The sequence below is a fragment of the Parasteatoda tepidariorum genome, chromosome 2 (genome assembly GCF_982258835.1).
Source record: "Parasteatoda tepidariorum strain Cologne lab strain chromosome 2, Ptep-v5.0, whole genome shotgun sequence".
Lineage (NCBI taxonomy): Eukaryota > Metazoa > Arthropoda > Arachnida > Araneae > Theridiidae > Parasteatoda > Parasteatoda tepidariorum.
Genome location: NC_141756.1, coordinates 63810427 through 63829651, shown reverse-complemented (window position 1 = coordinate 63829651; position 19225 = coordinate 63810427). Strand labels below are relative to the sequence as shown.

Here is a 19225-nt window from a genome sequence, read left to right as displayed (position 1 = left end):
ATTTGTTAAATAAATTTGAAGCCAGTGAATTCGCAGTGTCAAAAGAAATAGACGATGTTTTTTTTTTAATATAAAGTATGTGAAATTATTTTTTTTACAAAAATTGTCTTATGGGTGAGAGCATTTAATATATAATAATTCATTTGATTGGCGAGGAGCACATGCGGTGCTTTTCTTGTAAAACATATTTAAGTCTCGGAATTGCGTAACTAAAAATATTTTGATTAAATAATGAGCTAAAAACTATTTAAAGATTACTTTTTATTTACTTTTTGCTTACAAGTTCACAGACCTATTGAGATTACAGGGCTGAATGCATCAGAATTTATCAATACAGATTATGCATTATTGAATTATTTTAAAAAAATAGTTCTCAACCGTATTCCCTGTGAATATTCACATTTATCTTATTTTTTTAAACAATACTGTTATATTAGTGCCATTTTCTGTCATTAAATAACTTAAAGATTTATTTTGCCTAAAAATAAACACATAAAAAAGCTTTTTCTTAATCTTAAGATTTATGATAGATGATCTTTACTGTTTTAAGTGGAATAATTATTATATTTACAAAATATTAAGAATAAAACCAAAACTATTATTTGCTGGCACGCTAAATAAAACTATTTTTAAATTTAAGAAACTTAAAAATACACTAATTTTCCAACTTATTTAAAAAATAAAATAAAAAACGATGATGGATAAATAATAATAATAATAGAATCTATTACATATAAAGTCTTTTGTAATAAAATATAAAGTAAAAATTTGAAGTATTTTTTACAGTATTTTAAACCCTGTTACTAAAATACATGAACTTGCATTGTTAAGAGAAATATGGTAATTAGAAGTTTCAACATTTTTTAAGCTATTCCAACCAGATCTTTTCATTATCATTAGACCTACACTGTTAGAATTTTCATTCTAAAATCATGGTGAAATAACTGGCAACAGTCTGTCCATCCAATTAAGCGTAAAGTTTACGGTTAGGAACGTTTCTCACTTTTACAGTTTTGCAATCGTTAAAGCTGGCGTGTTAAAAAAAGAAAAAAAACTAATTTAGGCAGACATAGGAGTTAGATTACGCTAGAATTTTCATTAGATAATGGACATTGGAGTTAAGTTGCGGTTAAGTAGTGTTTTTCTAAGTGAACCGCACAATGTGGCTCAATTAGTTTTTCTGATGGTGCTATCTATCGTGAGAATTAGAAAATACTAGACTTTTTGTGTAAAGCAACTCAGTTGTGCTACTATCTATGCGTCAGCTTTTATGAAAAGCCTAGGGTCACCAATTAAGGAGAGCTGGAAACTGTTCATTTGTTGAAGGAACAAAAGTTGCGTCAGCTCTGGGATTCGAACCCTCGTTTAGTCTGTTAGTCTGTCATGAGATAGACAGATTAGCTCTCTCGGCTACAGTAAGTAGCTTGCCGCAAAGAACTAAACGGCTTTATATTGTGGGCCTCTTGGCGCGAATAAAATTCTGATTGTGTAACCGTATTAGGTGAAAACAGTAAGAAAAAAAACTATTTTTCTCTCAGTTAATTGTTTGAATGACATTTTTTTTATAGTTATTTGACTTTTTTAGTTGAATATGATAAAATAACATATAAATTGGCATTTAACCATTTTTTCCAAGAAAGTTCTAACAGTGTAGTACTCTTTCATGTTCATACATTGTTTGAAAGTCTAGATCATTTTGAGTAATTAAATTGTTACGTTCTATTTTAATGTAGGATTCTTTTAATGAATAAGACTGGTGGAGAAATACTAGAATACAAAGATGATTAATTTATTTATGAGGAAAAACACAAATGAAAAAGATACAATGTAATATGCACTTTTTCAAGCACAGTTACTCTCACCAACATCTTTAGAATTTTTTTTGCTAAGTTCCATTCTCATTTAAAATTTTGAAACTAAAGAATTTTATAGGCTACTTGTTCTTCGAGAAAAATATCATTTAATAATGATATTTATTTTGATCTGACGTAATATTTCTGATTGTTTTGTTAAATCATTTATTAACAATGCAAGCTATTCCTGTGTAATGAAGTAATTTAAAATTTTCTTATTTTATTTTTTGATAATTTGAAAGTCAATAGAATATTTTTTCACAAAATATTTTTAATTTTCATTATTATCAAACACAATAAATACGAATACCACAAACACAAATGAATGAGATTATACAGAATTCATAACAGTTGTTACTTCACAATTCATGCAAAAACAGCAAAAAAAATTTTTTTGATAGACTTTTACTAACCTTGGAAATAATCCAGGATTTGTCCCTGCTGGTCCTGTTACTCCAGTACCATTATTAACGGCAGGAGACGTCAGTAGCGGTGTTGCAGGATTTGCGCCTGGTACTCTTGGGGGCTTGAGTCCAGATGAGGAATTTCTTTGTCGGAGATTTGTACCATGAGATGTTGCGGTACTAGGTGTTCCGTGGTGCGTGGCGTTGTGCCGCCCGCCCACTTGTCCTGCGATGTTACTGACTAAAAACAAATATTTGCAAATAAAGTAATGTGCCTTTATTTTCCTGATTCTATCTATATAAGGACTAGTCACACCAATCTTAGAATGATGCCATCCTATATTTAAGGTTTCAACCAAAAAGAAGGCTAGTTTGTAATTCTACGAACGTTAAGTTTGTTTATAGAATAAAAAATTTGTGCATGTACACCAAGTACACTTTCAAGTTAAAGGGAATGGAGGCTATAGTGATGATTCATCTTTAGATTGCATTTTAACATTAAACTGTTCTATAATATTGTTTACAGATATGCGCTTTACAATTTTTTTGCAATTTCTCTTTGTTAACAGCAGTTCTTCCATAAAAACGCTCTAAAAATATGGCTTATCATAGTGAAATGTGAGTTATCATAGTTGGAAATTTTACTTATCATAAAATTGCCCTAAATTTTTAAATTCCAAAGCCTTAAGATTTAAGCGCTTTTTTTTTAAATTATAAAGTTTATTAATCAATTGAAAATAACATAACAATTACTTAACAATAAATAGCAATTATTCATGTAATTTTAAGGAAGTCGTATTTTTGGCTATTACAGGGTTTTATTTCTAATTTCTAGTGAAAGTTTTTGAAAATTGCTATGTACTTCTTTTATTTTTAGTTTTGTTGAAGAGTGTTTCATGCTAGCTCACACAAAACGCCTAGTTCTTAAAATTTCTTATTGAGTAAGGTTTCCAATGTGGTCATCCATTTATATGGAAGAAAAAGGTTCCAAATTTCCAAGAACATTTCTAAAAGTTTGAAAAATAAATAATAACAAATAAATTTTCTCTTGTATGAAATAGCTCAAAATTTTTCTAAAAGTTTTTCAAGAATTAAATAAATTTCTAAAATCTTAATACTCAGTAATAAATAAAATATACATTGTTTTTCGAGGTAGTGTTTAAATGCTAGAAGATCAAGTGTTTAAATTTTTTTTCTTTTCGAATTAGAATAGTTTTATTCCATTAAACTTACATGAATGATCCACGCTTTGAAAACAAGCCTCATTTAAAAAACACGCGCTTTCTATTTCCTTACGTGCAAAAATATGAATTACCGTGAATAAATTTTGATCTAATGATTGGATCATCACGCTCTAGGACTCAATCTTAATGGTTCGACAGAGTTATCTCAAATAAGCTAATTAATTAGTGCAGACAGTACTTTAAGTAACGAAATCAGACAGAAAAACGTACCGTCTCTGAATAAATACACCTTTTTTTTCGACGAATTCGGATTTCTGACCCCCGAAATATAGGGGGTAGCCGCAATCTGGAAAATATGAACCCAATAATCGTTCGATGATCCAAAGTTTGGCCCCCTTAATGTTAATTTTACTTTCTGCGTATTTCGCCATATCTCGAGAAATTTTTAAGCGAATTGAAAAATTTTTGAGCCCAATTATATAATTCGTTTATCCAAAGATGATTTTACGCAAAAAATAACTTTTAGTAAATATTTATTACTTTTTTTATAATTTTATTTAATAAAGGTAAAAAAAAATGATTTGTGAGGTATACAGTTTTTGCATCATTTTAAAGAACATAATTTAATACGATAAAATACAAAATTTGAACAAAATCGGTTGAATAGTTCCTGAGAAATTTAATTTCAAAAAAGTCAAATATTTAAAATTCGACTTCTCAGGAACTATTCTACCGACTTTGCTCAAATTTTGCATTTTGCCTTAAAAAATTACGTTTTTTAAAATGTTGCAAAAAATTCTATACCTGACAATTCAATTTTTTTCCATTATTAATTACAATAATAAAAAATAAATATTTACTATAGGTTATTTATCTTTGGATAAGCGAAGTTTACAATTTTGTGCAAAAATTTTTCAATTAGCGTAAAAAAAAAGTATCAAGATATGGTTAAACACGTAAAAAGTAAAATTAATATTAATAGGTTTAAACTTTAGAGCATTTTTCTGACCTAACTATTGAGATCATATTTCACTGATAGCTGCTACCCCCTATATTTTGGGTAGCAGAAGTCTGAATCAGTCAGAAAAACGGTATGTTTATTCAGAGAAAGTTCGTCTTTGTGTCTGATTTTGTAACTTAAATTACTCGTCTGAACTCATTATATAGCATATTTGAAGTAACTCGCTCGAGCCATTAAGATTGAGTCCTAGATAAAGATCCAATCATTAGATCAAATTTTATTTAAAGTGGTCTGTTTTTTTTTGCGCATTGCACATGAAAAGAAAATTTTATCTGCTTATTAATAACTCGATAATATTTGCATCGAAGTGTGTTGGCTGCTTTTCTCCACAGTTTTGGAATATTCTGGGCATAATTTCATAAATATCACCATTTTATGATGCTCAATTTGATTTTCATACGAAAAACACTATAAAAATTGTTGTAATTGTAATGCTTCCGAACAAACGGCTAATAATAACTTTTGAATGGCTGCATCAACTGGGGAGAAATGTTTCTTCTACAATTTGGATTCATTATTGCATTTTAATTTTATTTATTTATTTTTATATAACTCAACTGAATTTCTCACCTTTGCACGTTACAAACTTTTTTCGCAATATTCGAAGAACATTTTTCTTTATAGAGCCTATCTACCAAAACAGCACTAAGCATTTATTATATATTTTTTAATTTTTAAGGAATAAAAATCGGCCGAGTCCCGTGTGTATAAGTGAAGAATTTAAAAAAAAACATTTAAATAATTAATGCCTCGCTTTCCAGCGTAAATCAGCTTTTTTAAGAGCTTTGTCATTATTTTAATTTAATGAAAACTAACTACGAAAGAGAAAAAGAAAGAAGTACATACAAGTATGAACTATCATTGAAAATACGTAGAATGAATGCCTTTTATTAATATTTGCTTTCCCTTCTGTTTTACGAGTTATTTTCTACATAAGCAATTTAACATGTAAATCGCAAAACGTTCTTCCCCTAATAGGTCATACACTCTTAGTAAATTGGTGAGATGAGAAGTTGTAAGTTAGAATCCATTTTTGCCTTTGGCTATGGATATTTTTACACTATGGACATCTCGTAAAATCCAAACATAAATAATGACATAATATTTACATAAATATAGAGTTACTGCTATTTAACTTCGTGAGAAAGTTACGACATACAAGTAACATTATCTGATTGGTCGAGAGTCAAAATTTAACGAAATAAAATGCAACATGCCTTTTCTCGTAGAGTTAACATGGGATTATTTAACGTAGTGTAGTTCGTAGAGTTAGCATGGATAATTTTTTTTATTTTGCCGAGTCTCATAATTTCAGGTACACTTCTTTTTCCTTTGATTTCAAAATAAATCTTAACTGTTCAAGATATCTATCATGCACAAATATGCTGTTTAAAAATCATTTATTTTGCGAAATAATTAGGTTTTAAATATTGTGACAGCTCTACTCTTCACTTTTATCAAGTTATTCATGTTATTGCATGCCAAATAAATTGAAAATTTTTGATTAAAAGTTAGCTTTCTTGCGGAAAATTTTGTAAACAAACTAAAAATAAGTTATAGTTTTATTCTTAAAGAGCTTAATTTGTACATGAACAATTTGCTGTTCTTTAGCGTAGTTTCTTGTCTCTAGTCCGGAAAAGAAAACGAATCGTAACGTAACTAAATATTGATACCTTAGCAACAAGTACAATTCTGAAATGTCTGCTGTTTATTCATTTTCCTATTATAATTAATCATGGTGATTTGTCATTGTGTTTGTTTATAGTTTTTATTTATCAATCTCTGGTTACTTTCTGGAAATTTAGATTTTTTTATTGTTGAAATATTAACTTTCACTGGTTATTGTGTATTTTTATAGAAATGTAAGTTGGTGTTTTAATGATTATATACAATACCTAATTTTAATATTCATTCATTTTTATATTTCAAAACAACTATGTCGCTGTTTTATATTTTACTCCTGCACAACTGATAAGAAAATTGCTTTAGGTTAATTCGAGTTTATATTAAAGACAGATAACTAGATTTATTAAGTATATCCTTATAAAGATAGAGATCTTTTAAAACACTTTGAATTTTTCTGAGTGTTCTTTTTGGAATTTCTTGCATAGTGTATTCATAGTATATGAAAAATCATATCACTCTGTATTTTAATGAGTGCTATTTTTAGATTTTCTTCCAAAGTGTATAATTTTTTTATTTTTCATTATTTTTATGCGAAGAAAAATGTTATTAGCATTCAAATATTCTTTATTAAATTTTATTTTCTGGATTTAATGACACAATTATTTAATTAAAAGATTTAATAAGTACAAAAAAATTTTCAATTTCTATCAAAGTTGGTCACAATTTAAAATAAAAATCGTGATATAATGACTAGTTATAACAAAATAAAATGAAAGTTCCAAGTGGATAAAAAAAAGCGAAAATAATTTGAGTTTTGGCAAACCAGAAAGGAAAGAGGTAGGGATCATCACTTTCAAAACAGGAAAAGGAGAATTTTGGTTGGGATAGAAGTTTATTACTAAAACTATTCTCTTTGCGTTTTTGGTATGGCAAAAATTGAATTACTTTGTAATTTTATCATGCACTTGAAAAACGTAGTTTTCAAAGTATTTACTTTATTTTATTCTTTTCTACCTTTTAGTTTTGTGCATATTAGATAAAGTCGAAATTTATAAAAAAATTCTTCATTTGTTAATAAATTTATCTTGAACTATTTAAAAAATGACTGCTTACTGCTATTAGATACATAGCTCCTGTTTAAATTTAAGCACTTTAGCTAGTCGGAAAGAGGTCAAAATTGAAATTGCTGATATGTTTTACTTGACGTTCTAAATTATGCTTATATTGGTCAAGAAATAATTGAAACTACCATTTCCATCTGACAGTGTTTAGTTCATTTAAGAGCACTTTAAATAGTTGGAAAGTAGTCGAAACTCAGATTGAAGGGAAATTCCTTTGGACGGCATGATTCTAAAATCTGCATGTAGTAATCAGGAAATGATAAAAACTTGAGACGTCATCCAGTACGTATTTCCATTTAAAATGTAGGCCCTCTAGCAAATCGGACAGTAGTTGAAATCTCGATTGACTATAAATTTACTTGTAGAAATAATATGGCTATAAATTTTGCTTGTGACAAAGTTACCAGGAAATAATAATTATTGAATTTGACACCAAGCTCGGATCTCTAGATGATGTTCAAACAATCTAGTTTTCGGAAAGTAGACAAACTTTTTAACAGCAATCAGTCAACTTTGCAGTAATACGCTAATTCTGATTATTTTGGAAAGGACAGAAGAGCGGAGGGGCTCTCGTAACTTGAACACTCCAGTTAATCAGAAAATTGCCGGAAATTTGACTGACAATAAGTTTCTTTTCGAACAATTTCGTGATAAATTTTTCTGGCAATGGTTGGGAAATGATTTAAAATAGTATTATAATTCAGCATAGAGCTTAAATTTGAGTGCTCTAGCCATTCTTAAAGTGATCGGAAAATTTTGATTGATGTAAAATTCTCTTTGACAGTATTAACGTAATAAGTTATACTGGTAGCTTCCAAAATTTGATTGAATATTGTATTGACATCGGCTACGGAACTTTAGTACTGTTTCAAGTGCTCTTGGTAGACGAAAAGTGATTTTAATTTTGACCAAGATTCCATCGATCATCTTTTGCAAAGATATCAAGATTCTATTAAGCTAACAATTAAGCTGTAAGAAATAAAATAAAAAGGTTTTTTATATCAAGTTGAAAATATTTATTTATGTTATAAAAGAATTGTCAATAAAAGTAATAAATGGAAGATTTAGCAATCTAAATTTTTTGTAAAGTTATCAATAATGGGATATCTGCAAGCGACGTAGTGTGGGTATCTCAATCCTGATTGGTTGTTGAAACGAAGCAATTAATTTCTTTCATTTGAAGTCACTGTAGTAACTCTCTAATTTAAAGTTAGATACCAGGAACTGTACATAAATCAAATGCTTTATGTAAAACACACCGATAATTATTTAATTGAAATGTAACTTTTAAGGATAAAATTTCAGAGCACGAATAAGCTTAAAACTTTATGTAACGCAAAATTTACTTACAGTCGTTAGGATTTTTTGGTGCGTCTGAAAAAAAAAAGAAAATTAATGGTAATTAATACAGGCAATAATTAGCACATATTTAAATAAAATATTTTTCTGATGTAAAAATTTTATACTATTGTTTAATAATTAGATTCTTACCTATGTGAAAATGGGTTTAGAGAAAGTTGGAACTTTGATCCTCTTAAACGTTATTTTTTATTTGTTTCTTTATTATTTTTATTGTATGAAAAGAATTTTTTTATAATTTCCTTCATTTCAATTTGTTATGCTTTTTATGCAGTGTTTTTCATTGATAATTGTTATTTTTAAACAACGTAATAGCTATGTAGTTAGTATTTTCAAGAATTATTTTCAATACAATCAAAACTATTTTCAATTTTTCAAAATTCGCATTTGTATTTTCAAAACTTGATTGCAATGCAACATTTATTTTCAGTATTTCAAAAACTAATTCAATGATAGCTTTTTTCGAGAGAACGTGCCAAATGTTGACCTATAAATTCAGTCCTTAGCATTACAACAAATTTCTTCCGATTTGATTCTTAATAAAGAAAAAAAATTGCATTTTCAATATTTTCTACGTTTTTTGATTTTTACCTTTAGCAAACTGAATTCATAACAAGGAAGTTTTTTTTAAAAAAAATAACGGTATAGTGTATCATAATATAATATTGTCACGATATTGTACATCTAAAATAAAAATGTTTAATATGCATGTAACTAATGGATATTAAATATACGTACACGCACATACGTAAATATACGTATGCTGTCATTTATACAAGTTGCACTATAATCGTATATTAATATTAGATATAGCTTTTTAAATTCCTTGCCAAAAAATAGGGTCCTAAAAACATAAACAAATTAGCAAATGAATATTAGTCTCTAATAAATATTTAAGTGAGAGAGGGAACACAAAATGTATAAAACTTTCAAACTTAATTAATCATTTTTGGAATTAATCAGAACTAAAGAGGAATTAAAATATCAAATAACTAGTTTTTTGTCAGTTGGAACTATAAAGATATTTTTTCCCCTTCAGAAACTTTTGCGACAATATGAATTGATTTTTGATTACTTTAATTCATACTTCATTGAGATTCTCAGCTATCAAGACTTTAAATAATAAAAGAAGAATGAAGCAATTTTGATGACAGAGAAAATGGTTCAAGTGATCTTGAAGAATTTTCATAGAAAATCATATCTCATTTTCTCTATCATCATAATTGCTTCATTCTTCTTTTATTATTTAACAATATAATTAAATAAATTAACCATATAATTAAAAGCATGCCATTCAAAAATAACAAATCTAAAATAAAAAGATTATTAATTAAAAAATCGTTTATTGAAAAATGTTTAAAGTGACCTTAAAAAATGAGCGGTTAGTTTTGTAAAGAGGGAGTCAGCTAAAAAAAGGTTGGGAACCTAAGTCCTATAGTAAATCAGTTAGTCCTACCTAATAGTTTGTCAGATTCGACGAATTTCCCTCATTCAAAGTTTTAAATCATGGTCAGTATTGTGTACTTTTGGGACTTTTTTTTTAAATTTTTAACAAAAAATTCAAAACTAAAAATTTAAAAATAGGAGTGCGGAGAGAAATATCTCATGCACATATGTAGCAAATGAAATATTACTCTTGTTAATTGTTAAATTGCTTAGCTGATTAACTTTCAATTTTAAAATAAATTTTCATATAGAGTTTAAAAAATGCACTTGTATTTACCTCTTAGTTTCACCCTCTTGGGTATTTCTGGAGGTGTGAATGTTGGGAACGTAGAGTTGTGAACACTCTCATCTGAAAGAAATAGTTAGAAGTAGAACACTTAAAAAATTAATAAACTTATTTTTCCTTAAGACACCAATTAAATCAAACACCCAGATATTTCATGTGGAAAAACATTGAACACAGGATACAACAAAGAACATTCCTTATGGAAGAAAATAAAATCATAGCACACCAAAAGCAGGATAATTGCCAGCCGTGCAAGCACATTTAGCGAACAGTTTTTCTAGGTAGAAGCAAGAGTAAGGTTATAGTATAAATTAAAGAAAATATCATAAATAATATAAATTTTTTATAATGGAAAATCAATAGCTATAATTCAAAAGAAAACATCTTGAATAAATTCATAAATTTGTAAGAGGAAAATAATAAAATTCCATAAAAAACTATATTATTTGATATTGCAATATATGTAAGGCATACCATTTGACAGAAATTAAAAAAAAATACCTTAGCAATGAAAGATCGACTCTCATTTCAGTCAAAAATCAAGTATGTCAATGCAAAATTAAAATACAAATTTTTAGTTACCATATTGTTTTTACCCGCCTATCCACATAAGCTAAAAAAAATACTAGCAACATGCATTCGATATCTTGAACAGTGACATCTTTTTTCCAACTAGCAACCCTAGAGCAAAATTGTTCTTTGCACACAATAATTTTTCATAACTTTTTAAGTAAAAAATTTAGTTTAGGTTATATTAAGGGGACAATATTATTTAAAATATTCTAAAAACTTTTAGGTAAAAATGGCAATAAGAGTTAAAATTTAGTTTTTAATTTTCAGACAAAATGAATGAGATGCATTAACTAGTCTTATTTAAAATAAAAATCACACGTAGTTTCCTTATTTAGTTCATTCTTTTGGCATTCTCTTTCTATCAAATATTCTTTTGAATTTAAAATTTTCTTTTCAAAGAAAAGTTGTTTTATTAAGTTATTACTTGTGAAATGAACTTTGAAATACATTTTGACTACTTTTCATCAAAATATACTCTGTCTAAATAAATGCTTGCCTGCTCTTGAATACAAATTATTCTTCTGATAGTTATCAGAACTGATCCTTTTCGTTTAAAGTCAATGAATTAAGAAGAATAAAACGCTAAATTTACATTTGTATTTGAAAATATTTGCATTTTAACGTTATTCTCCAAAATTTAAAAAATAAAAATTGTAAACGTAAGTCCGAAAAATATGACGTATGAATCTGAGAATCTCGGACTTCTTGAGATTTTAATGTGATTTTAGAAAACCGAGGTTTTTTTTTCTTATCATGGCGAAAATAACATATTCTGAAGATATGGTAATAATGATCTGGATGCACAGTCTACGTTCGGATGCAATGTTTAAGATAAAATATTTCACCTTTTCCTGCGTATATTAAGTGAAAAGTTCATTTCACATGGTGCAACGCGTATCTATTTAATTAAAGGTATATTCTACACTTTTATTGACTTTAACTTTTTTATCTTTATTGCATGCTATCTTATAGGAGACATCATTGCTTATTTTGATTTTCAGTAAGGATGTGATAAATTTATTTTAAACATTTTAGCAATTCCTAAGAAAATGCTAATATTTATATCGAATTCAATCGAAAATGGTGTTACAAATTGAGGTATGAAAATTGTCACAATTGTGACAAACTATTATTTAACTGTTTTTTAATAGATAATATGTTTCAAATAATTAATTTTTATTAATATTGGGATTCATTCAATCATCATGTATTTTTACATTTGACATTTTGTTTAAAGAAAGTCTATGCATACAAGCCTGATAATAATTTAAAACACATTTACTCGTATGTTTAATTCAACACTTTCCATTATTATCCATAAACTATAAACACTTAAAAGTAGAAAGGAAGAAAAAAACTGAATTTATTAGCAAACACCTTTTTTAAATAAAGCATAGCATTTTAATTCAGGCTCTGAAGGAAACTTTTTAATAAAAATAGTAGGTTTAACATTTAGAGAATAGTAAGTAGTACGTAATGCGATACCGCATATAACATTAGAAATGGCTGCTTACGGAAATGTGCAAAGATAACACATAGACTGGCGTGCACACGGAAAGCAAATTTAAGCGATTTCGAAATAACCTACTATTATCTGATTCAGATATATCAGCATCAATATCAACTGCACTTCCAGTTCTTGAGATAATATATTCTGTGGAGATTTACAAATAAATCGATTTACGCTTTGTTTAGTATTACTTACACAATATACAAATTCCAACAAATATCTAAGCAGCTTTTAAGATGAGTATTAGGGAAAAAAATATTTGTGAGCTAAATAATAAAAGACACATACTTGAAACATTTGTTATTTATTCGTAGAAAATCAGGCAAAATGATACTAATAACAGCTAAATAATATTAATATATTAAACAGATGAGGATGGATAAAAAAAGGGGATGAATGTATCCAATAATAAAAATCGTTTCACTTTTATAAAAAAAAAACTGATTAAATTAAAAAGCAACCTGCCTCATCTTGAAATCAAAAATATGATTTATTTTTAAAATATTTATTGTACTCTTCTAACATGTTTTTATATATATATTTTATGTATTGCAGTTATTGTATATTCTTTCTTTGAACTGTATTTTTGCATCCTTATATTTACGTTCTTTCTGTAAGAGAAAGAAGAATAGTCTGATTTTTTAAATACATTTATATTAGAGCATGTTTTTATACGTCACAATATAAATACTTTTTAAATATCCTTAGATCTATTAACCGTATTTTATCTATTTATTTATTTAAACCCGTAATAAATTTTCTTAAGTAAAAAGAGTCCACGCTCATGTAATTTACAAAAACAGAAAACATAAGTGTATCACAAACTAATTGAATTGAAATACAAAAAGCGTTTGAAATGTAAAATATTGGATTGTTTTTGTGCAAGAAAACATGTTTTTACTTGATTCAATGTAGAATAATTAACACTTTTCAAGTCTTTAACACTCTCAAAGTGCAAAAAAGCAGTTCTGCATTTTTATTATTCCTTAATTGTTAGTAATATTAAAAGATTGACTGCCCGTCACTCCTCATTCAGAGCAGATAATTTTGTCAAATGAGACTTGAAAACGAAATGACGAAAGCCATCGTGATTGATTTGACTTCAATGAAGTGTTTGATCGTCGCAACCTGATCAATGATCAAAGATTGAGATGAAATACCAATCTTTAACACTGGAAAGACTGAAATTTGTATGTACTTTATATTGCCCAAAAGCAGTCAAAATGACTGGATTGTAAAAGAATAAATTATGTATAACGAAATTTGTATAAGATTAATTTTTAATATTTTTTATATTATTTGCAGTTATATAAAAGTTATTAGTAAATATTAACAATAAAAAAATTATATGTTGTACAAAATTCTAAAAAATTGTGTTATTATATACACCATTGTTTTTCTAATTGAAATTAAAAGAAGTCAAAATGACTTCCTTAGGCAATCTAGTGTTAAGCTGACGATATCTATATGCATCAGAAGTTTACATTTTGCATGCAATTTTTCTGCACATAGCCGTGCCAGAATTTAAACTCTAGCAAATAAATTAACAAAGAAATTTAATTAATTATAACTCAATCACTTTAATAACTCAATTAATTAACAAAGAAAGTTTTCAGTATTTTTTTTCTGGCTGTCTTAGAACGCTATCTGGTACATAATCAATTTGAACATTTAATTATATGCATGTTTTGTTTTGTGATCAGGCAATTATGTTTGAATATAGCATTTAAAACTTTGTAGTTACAGTAAATTTAATTTAATTTGCATGTATTATTATGTTGCAATCTCTAGGAACAAAAATCTAGCATTAACGTGTGATAATATAAAAATGTTAGCAACATAATATAACTTCATGGCATTTTTTTAATATAAATGTTTTTTTATGGCAACTAACTACAAATTATAAAAATAGAATCACACATAAACAACAATATTATAAATAATAACTTATTTAATTTATGACTTCGAATTAGCGTATTATTATAGTAATTGTAATTATTAGTTTTTGAAGCACCCCTTTTTAAAACCATTATAAATGTGAACTACAGATAAAAGTATACTCATTAACATTACTTATCTAAGACATTCAACTAGCAATGAGACGTTAAATATTTTTGTCAAATATTATGTGTGGCTTTCATAAATTTGAGCCATAACATAAAATTTAATTAAATAAATAGAAGCCAAATATTATAGGTTTTAGATCGAAATTATTTTCAAAAAATAAATATAAGAGAAAATACTTTTATTTTCTTTAAACTGATATCCGGAACCATTTTCTGATAAAAAAAATAAAAAACAATTTTAAATTACTGCTGTTTATTTCAGTTAGTATAATTGATAAATTCTACATACACGAAATGTTTGGTGCGTTTTGACTACTGATGTGCTGTTGAGTATTAAATTTATGGTTTAAAAGTGATCATTTGAGTTTTAAAAAAGTAATAATAGATGATTAATAAATTATATCATGTATGCTATTATATATTCGGCATACATGAATATTATATATTCATGTATGCCATCCGCATTTGTGTTTAAAAGTATTATTAAAAAATAAGTAACCAAATATTTTATACATATGAAATAAATTGAATTGCACTTGTAAATGTAGTGCTTTTGAAATTACATTTGTTAGTTGCAAATAACCATTTATATTATAATGTAAATAACTTTATAATTTTTATTACAAATTTATCAAAAATTAGGAAGTTATGACTAATTAAACGATAAATTCTCGTCACTTCGAATGTATTTTTCTTATGTACAGAGCGTAAAGTGAAAAAAAGGGAAAAACCTGAATACTTTTTGATCTAATGATCGGATCTTCACGTTCTAGGTCTCAATCTTAAAAGTTTGAAGAGGAGACTTTTAAATATGCTAATTAAGTGCTGACGATATTTCAAGTTACAAAATTGAACACAAAAACGTGCTTTTTCTAACTAAACATATCTTTTATTAAACGGATTCAGATGAATACCTTAGGATAAAACGATGAGTTTATTTCTATAAACATAAAAATTTGCATGTTTAAGAAACGTTATGAACTTTTCGTTTTACCAAATTTAATAAGATTATTAAAATTTTTCAAATAATCTAATGCCAATAACAACTGCATTTACTGGATCTTACGCCCTATAATAAACTGTTTATAAAAAACGTCTCTCTGTTTGTTATTTAGTTTCGTCTCTGAATTCTGAAAACAAATTTATAATTTCCTTTAAAAGAGTATTTAAGCTTCTCAAAAATTTCTTCAACTCTCAAATTGTGGATAGTTTCTTGTTCTTAATTGCATTTTTATTCAAATGTTACTTTTTTGAAAAAAACTGTACATAAATTTTTACTTAATATTTGGCAAGCATATTTGTTTTCCGCTACATTACTAGTGAATGATAATTATTTAATACAGCATGCATAATGGTGTGATTATGAAAATGAGTTATGTGCTGGGACTAAATAGCAAAAGGGGGCTTTAGAACTCTTACACTTCGGCACAACATTCACACTGAATAACATTTAATCCATCATGCATTAAACTAATGATGAATGATAATTTTTAGTGAAAAGGTTTGTTTATAAAAGTGTTTTAAATTTATATAGACTTAATATAATTGTTAAAACATCGATACGATTACCAAAGCCAAGCACATCAACTAACTACCTAAAACATTTCATATTGGTTAGAAGCATGCGACATCAACGGGGGTGTCGCAGTGGTGGCCTTTCTTGTTTAGTTTGTATTAGATAAAAATAAACTTTAAATAACTCACGAAAGAAAAAATAATATAAGCAAAAAATATTTATCAAATTTAATATAAGGTAGGTTGTTTTTATATTCAAAATATAAAATTTCATAAGAAAACGTTTTATAAATGTGTTGGTTATTAATACTTTAGTTACTTTAGTATAAATACGTGTGTTCAGCTTAAATTGTAAAAATAATATGTTAGGTTAGCAAAATTTAATAAATAAATAATAATCTACTATTTAATTAAATTTTGAAATGGGTAGAACTTGTTTTATACTTAGTTAGATTTAGTGTTCTATTTTTGCGTTTATTGTACTAAATTTTAACAAATAAGCATAATGAATTCAAGATTTCAATAACTAGCAAAAGCCATGGGAAAATATTTTTGCTATAAAAATATGAAATAGTATTTAGTTTTTTAAATAAAAATATAAAACGTGCACTCACTTCCGCTTGAAAAACTTCAAAATATGGCCAAAATCCCAAATTATAATACTTCTCTGTAAGTGCATTATAAGTTGTTACATTTATTTTTAGAATTAAATCGCCGTGTATTATTTTCTGTTAAATATTAAACATTAAGAGTAATATTGTGTACCGCCATGATGCAGACGTAGTCAGGGTCAAAGACCCCTATAATAATTTCGTTTCTTACATTTGTTTCCAAAAGAATACCAAAAAATCGCTAGTTTTTGAAATACTTTTTTGTTGAATTAAATATTAAGTTTATAAGAATTCCATAAATAATCTTAAAACGTTACAAATAAACATCAAAAGAAATTTTTTTAAACAGATTTGAATCCCAAGGCAGAGACAGAGAATAGTTAAGCTGTTTGCTGGAAAATAGTGTTGGTATTAATGACTCAGACTACTTATTTTCATTTTATGTATTTAACTATTACTAGAATATTAAGGATTCTCCATCATAATTTAGAATTTAGTAAATGTCCAACAATTTCTTAAATGGTTTATGATCATGTATCAGTTTAAATATATCCAGAAAGGTTTAAAAAAATTATTTCCAACTTCTTATGTGTCTTATTCTTTTAATTTAATTCGACTCTTCAAGAACAACAATCTCACTCTGTGACATTTAAGTCTTTTGTTTATTAATGCTGAGGAATTCTTCAATTTTGTACTGATAGTATATAGAAAAAATTCCGGTGAAATTACCGTTCTATACATATGACATTTCTGATAAAAGAAACTGTAATTCTGATCAACAAAGCCAAATTAACAGAATTTAAACCATTCATTTGGTAGTGTTTGGTAGTTATATGGTAACGGTTAACCAGAAAATTCTGCTTTTCAAAAATTTTAATTCTTATTATCTCATGTTTAGTAAAATATACAAAACTGCAAGGTAAATTTAACCGAATAAATGGTTTTTATGGCATGCTCTAAAGTATCTAAATAAAATTACCAAATTTTATCGCATATTGTAAAACTACATTTAATTCTTAATTTTACCAAAATCTACCAAACCGCTTTGGTAAAAATTATCGAGCTTTTTGGTGTTTCCTTAGAGGTAAATTTTACCATATTCTGGGAATTTTGAATATACTTTTTTTTTAGTGTATCTTTTGTAGTTTTAAGTTTAGAATAATTTCAGCAATAACTGAGAAAATAGTGTTTAGTTGTTAACAAACAATAAATGAGTTTTTTTGTGAGAAAAATACAACATTTTATTATAATTTGAATAATTGTAGATAAGGCGCATCTAAAAAAAATTAATTAAAATCAGCCACCACTGTGTATTTAATATTCCATGTTTAAATAGGGACAAACAAACAACACCAAAAAACAGCTGAAACTGCCACCAAAGAATATATAGGAACGTACTTGCCCGTCCAACAACTTGGACAGCTCTGACACCTTTCTTAAACAGCGCCACTGCAGCGAAAATAACATAGTAACAGTAACTATTAGAATAAGTACAATGTTTCAAAAGTGTTACCATTGTTATTCTGTTTTAAATACAAATTATGGAAGGATCTCAAAAGTTTCATCGATAAAAATTTCACTGCTTTGCTGATTGACTTAAAAGAATCTATTTTGTGTTCAAAAAAGTGTCGACTACTTTCAGCGTTATAATTTCCAACAGGTTATTGACTCACATAGAAAAATTACATTTGGTTTGCAAATGAAAAGTGTTTCGACAATATATTAAATTTATAGAAATGTAGCTTTTTTAAAAAAAAAAAAAAAAAAAAAAACGATTTGAATATTGCTTTTTTAACTTCCTAATCGTGAAGTATGGTTTGATATACAGAGCGTTTCATAATTGAGCGTGTATATATAATTATATAACTATAATACATATAGACAATATGTGTCATAGATAACGTAATTCCATATCTATAATTTAGATTCCTTTCTAAATTAAAACAAGTTAAAAAAATTATTCAGCTTAGTGGCCATCAATAAATTCTTATTAATAGCAATTAATAATAATAAATTATTTATAATAATTTGAAAAACTTTTTTGCTTTTTCCTCTCTTTAATTTACGAGCTTTTATATACATACCTTTTTTGATTTAAATAATACATATATCGGGTTTTCCTAACAAAACACTCTGTTCACTTGATTGAAAATTTAAATTATTTCTCATAAGTAAGTAGATTTGTAATACGGAAAATTTTATGCTAGCATATATAAGTAATACTTTTCACTGCATATTTAAAAACTTCATTCACCTTATCCCGGTATTGTTGACATTCAGTATTTATAATTGGTCAACATTAAAATAATTTTAAATGCAATGCATTACTCTAATTCCCTCACACGTGTCAAAAAAATGCAGATTCAAAGCCAAATAATTCCTCTTCATATAACTCAGTGGGTAACTGCTGAAATGCTTCCATGATTTGTTATTTAAAAATTAAATAAACTTTCAAATGCTCCCTTATGATAATATGAAATGAAAAATAATTTAAAATGGAGCTAAAAGTTCATCATACACTCTCACTGGCAACTCACACAAACACAAGAGGGAAATGTAATAAATAAACAATTTATATATTGAGTTTTCAACATTTGAATAGTAAGGGAATTTATGCATTTAAGAATAAGGGCATTCTACTTATAGATTG

General features: G+C 26.9%; 1 protein-coding gene across 9 annotated transcripts in view; it reads right to left on the bottom strand.

The window, feature by feature from the left end:
• The window catches only part of LOC107441522 (calcium-activated potassium channel slowpoke), a 109003-nt gene that overhangs the window by 18497 nt on the left and 71281 nt on the right, over window positions 1–19225 (bottom strand). For 5 of the 9 annotated variants that reach the window (XM_071177616.2, XM_016054814.4, XM_071177617.2 and 2 more), the window contains 5 exons: window positions 17974–18024; window positions 12462–12527; window positions 10292–10363; window positions 8560–8583; window positions 2267–2498 (listed from right to left, as the gene is read on the bottom strand). In XM_071177616.2, the coding sequence (XP_071033717.1) occupies window positions 2267–2498; window positions 8560–8583; window positions 10292–10363; window positions 12462–12527; window positions 17974–18024 (445 nt within the window). The remainder of the gene's footprint in view (window positions 1–2266; window positions 2499–8559; window positions 8584–10291; window positions 10364–12461; window positions 12528–17973; window positions 18025–19225) is intronic. The other 4 variants (XM_071177621.2, XM_071177618.2, XM_071177622.2 and 1 more) reach the window with 2 other exon arrangements.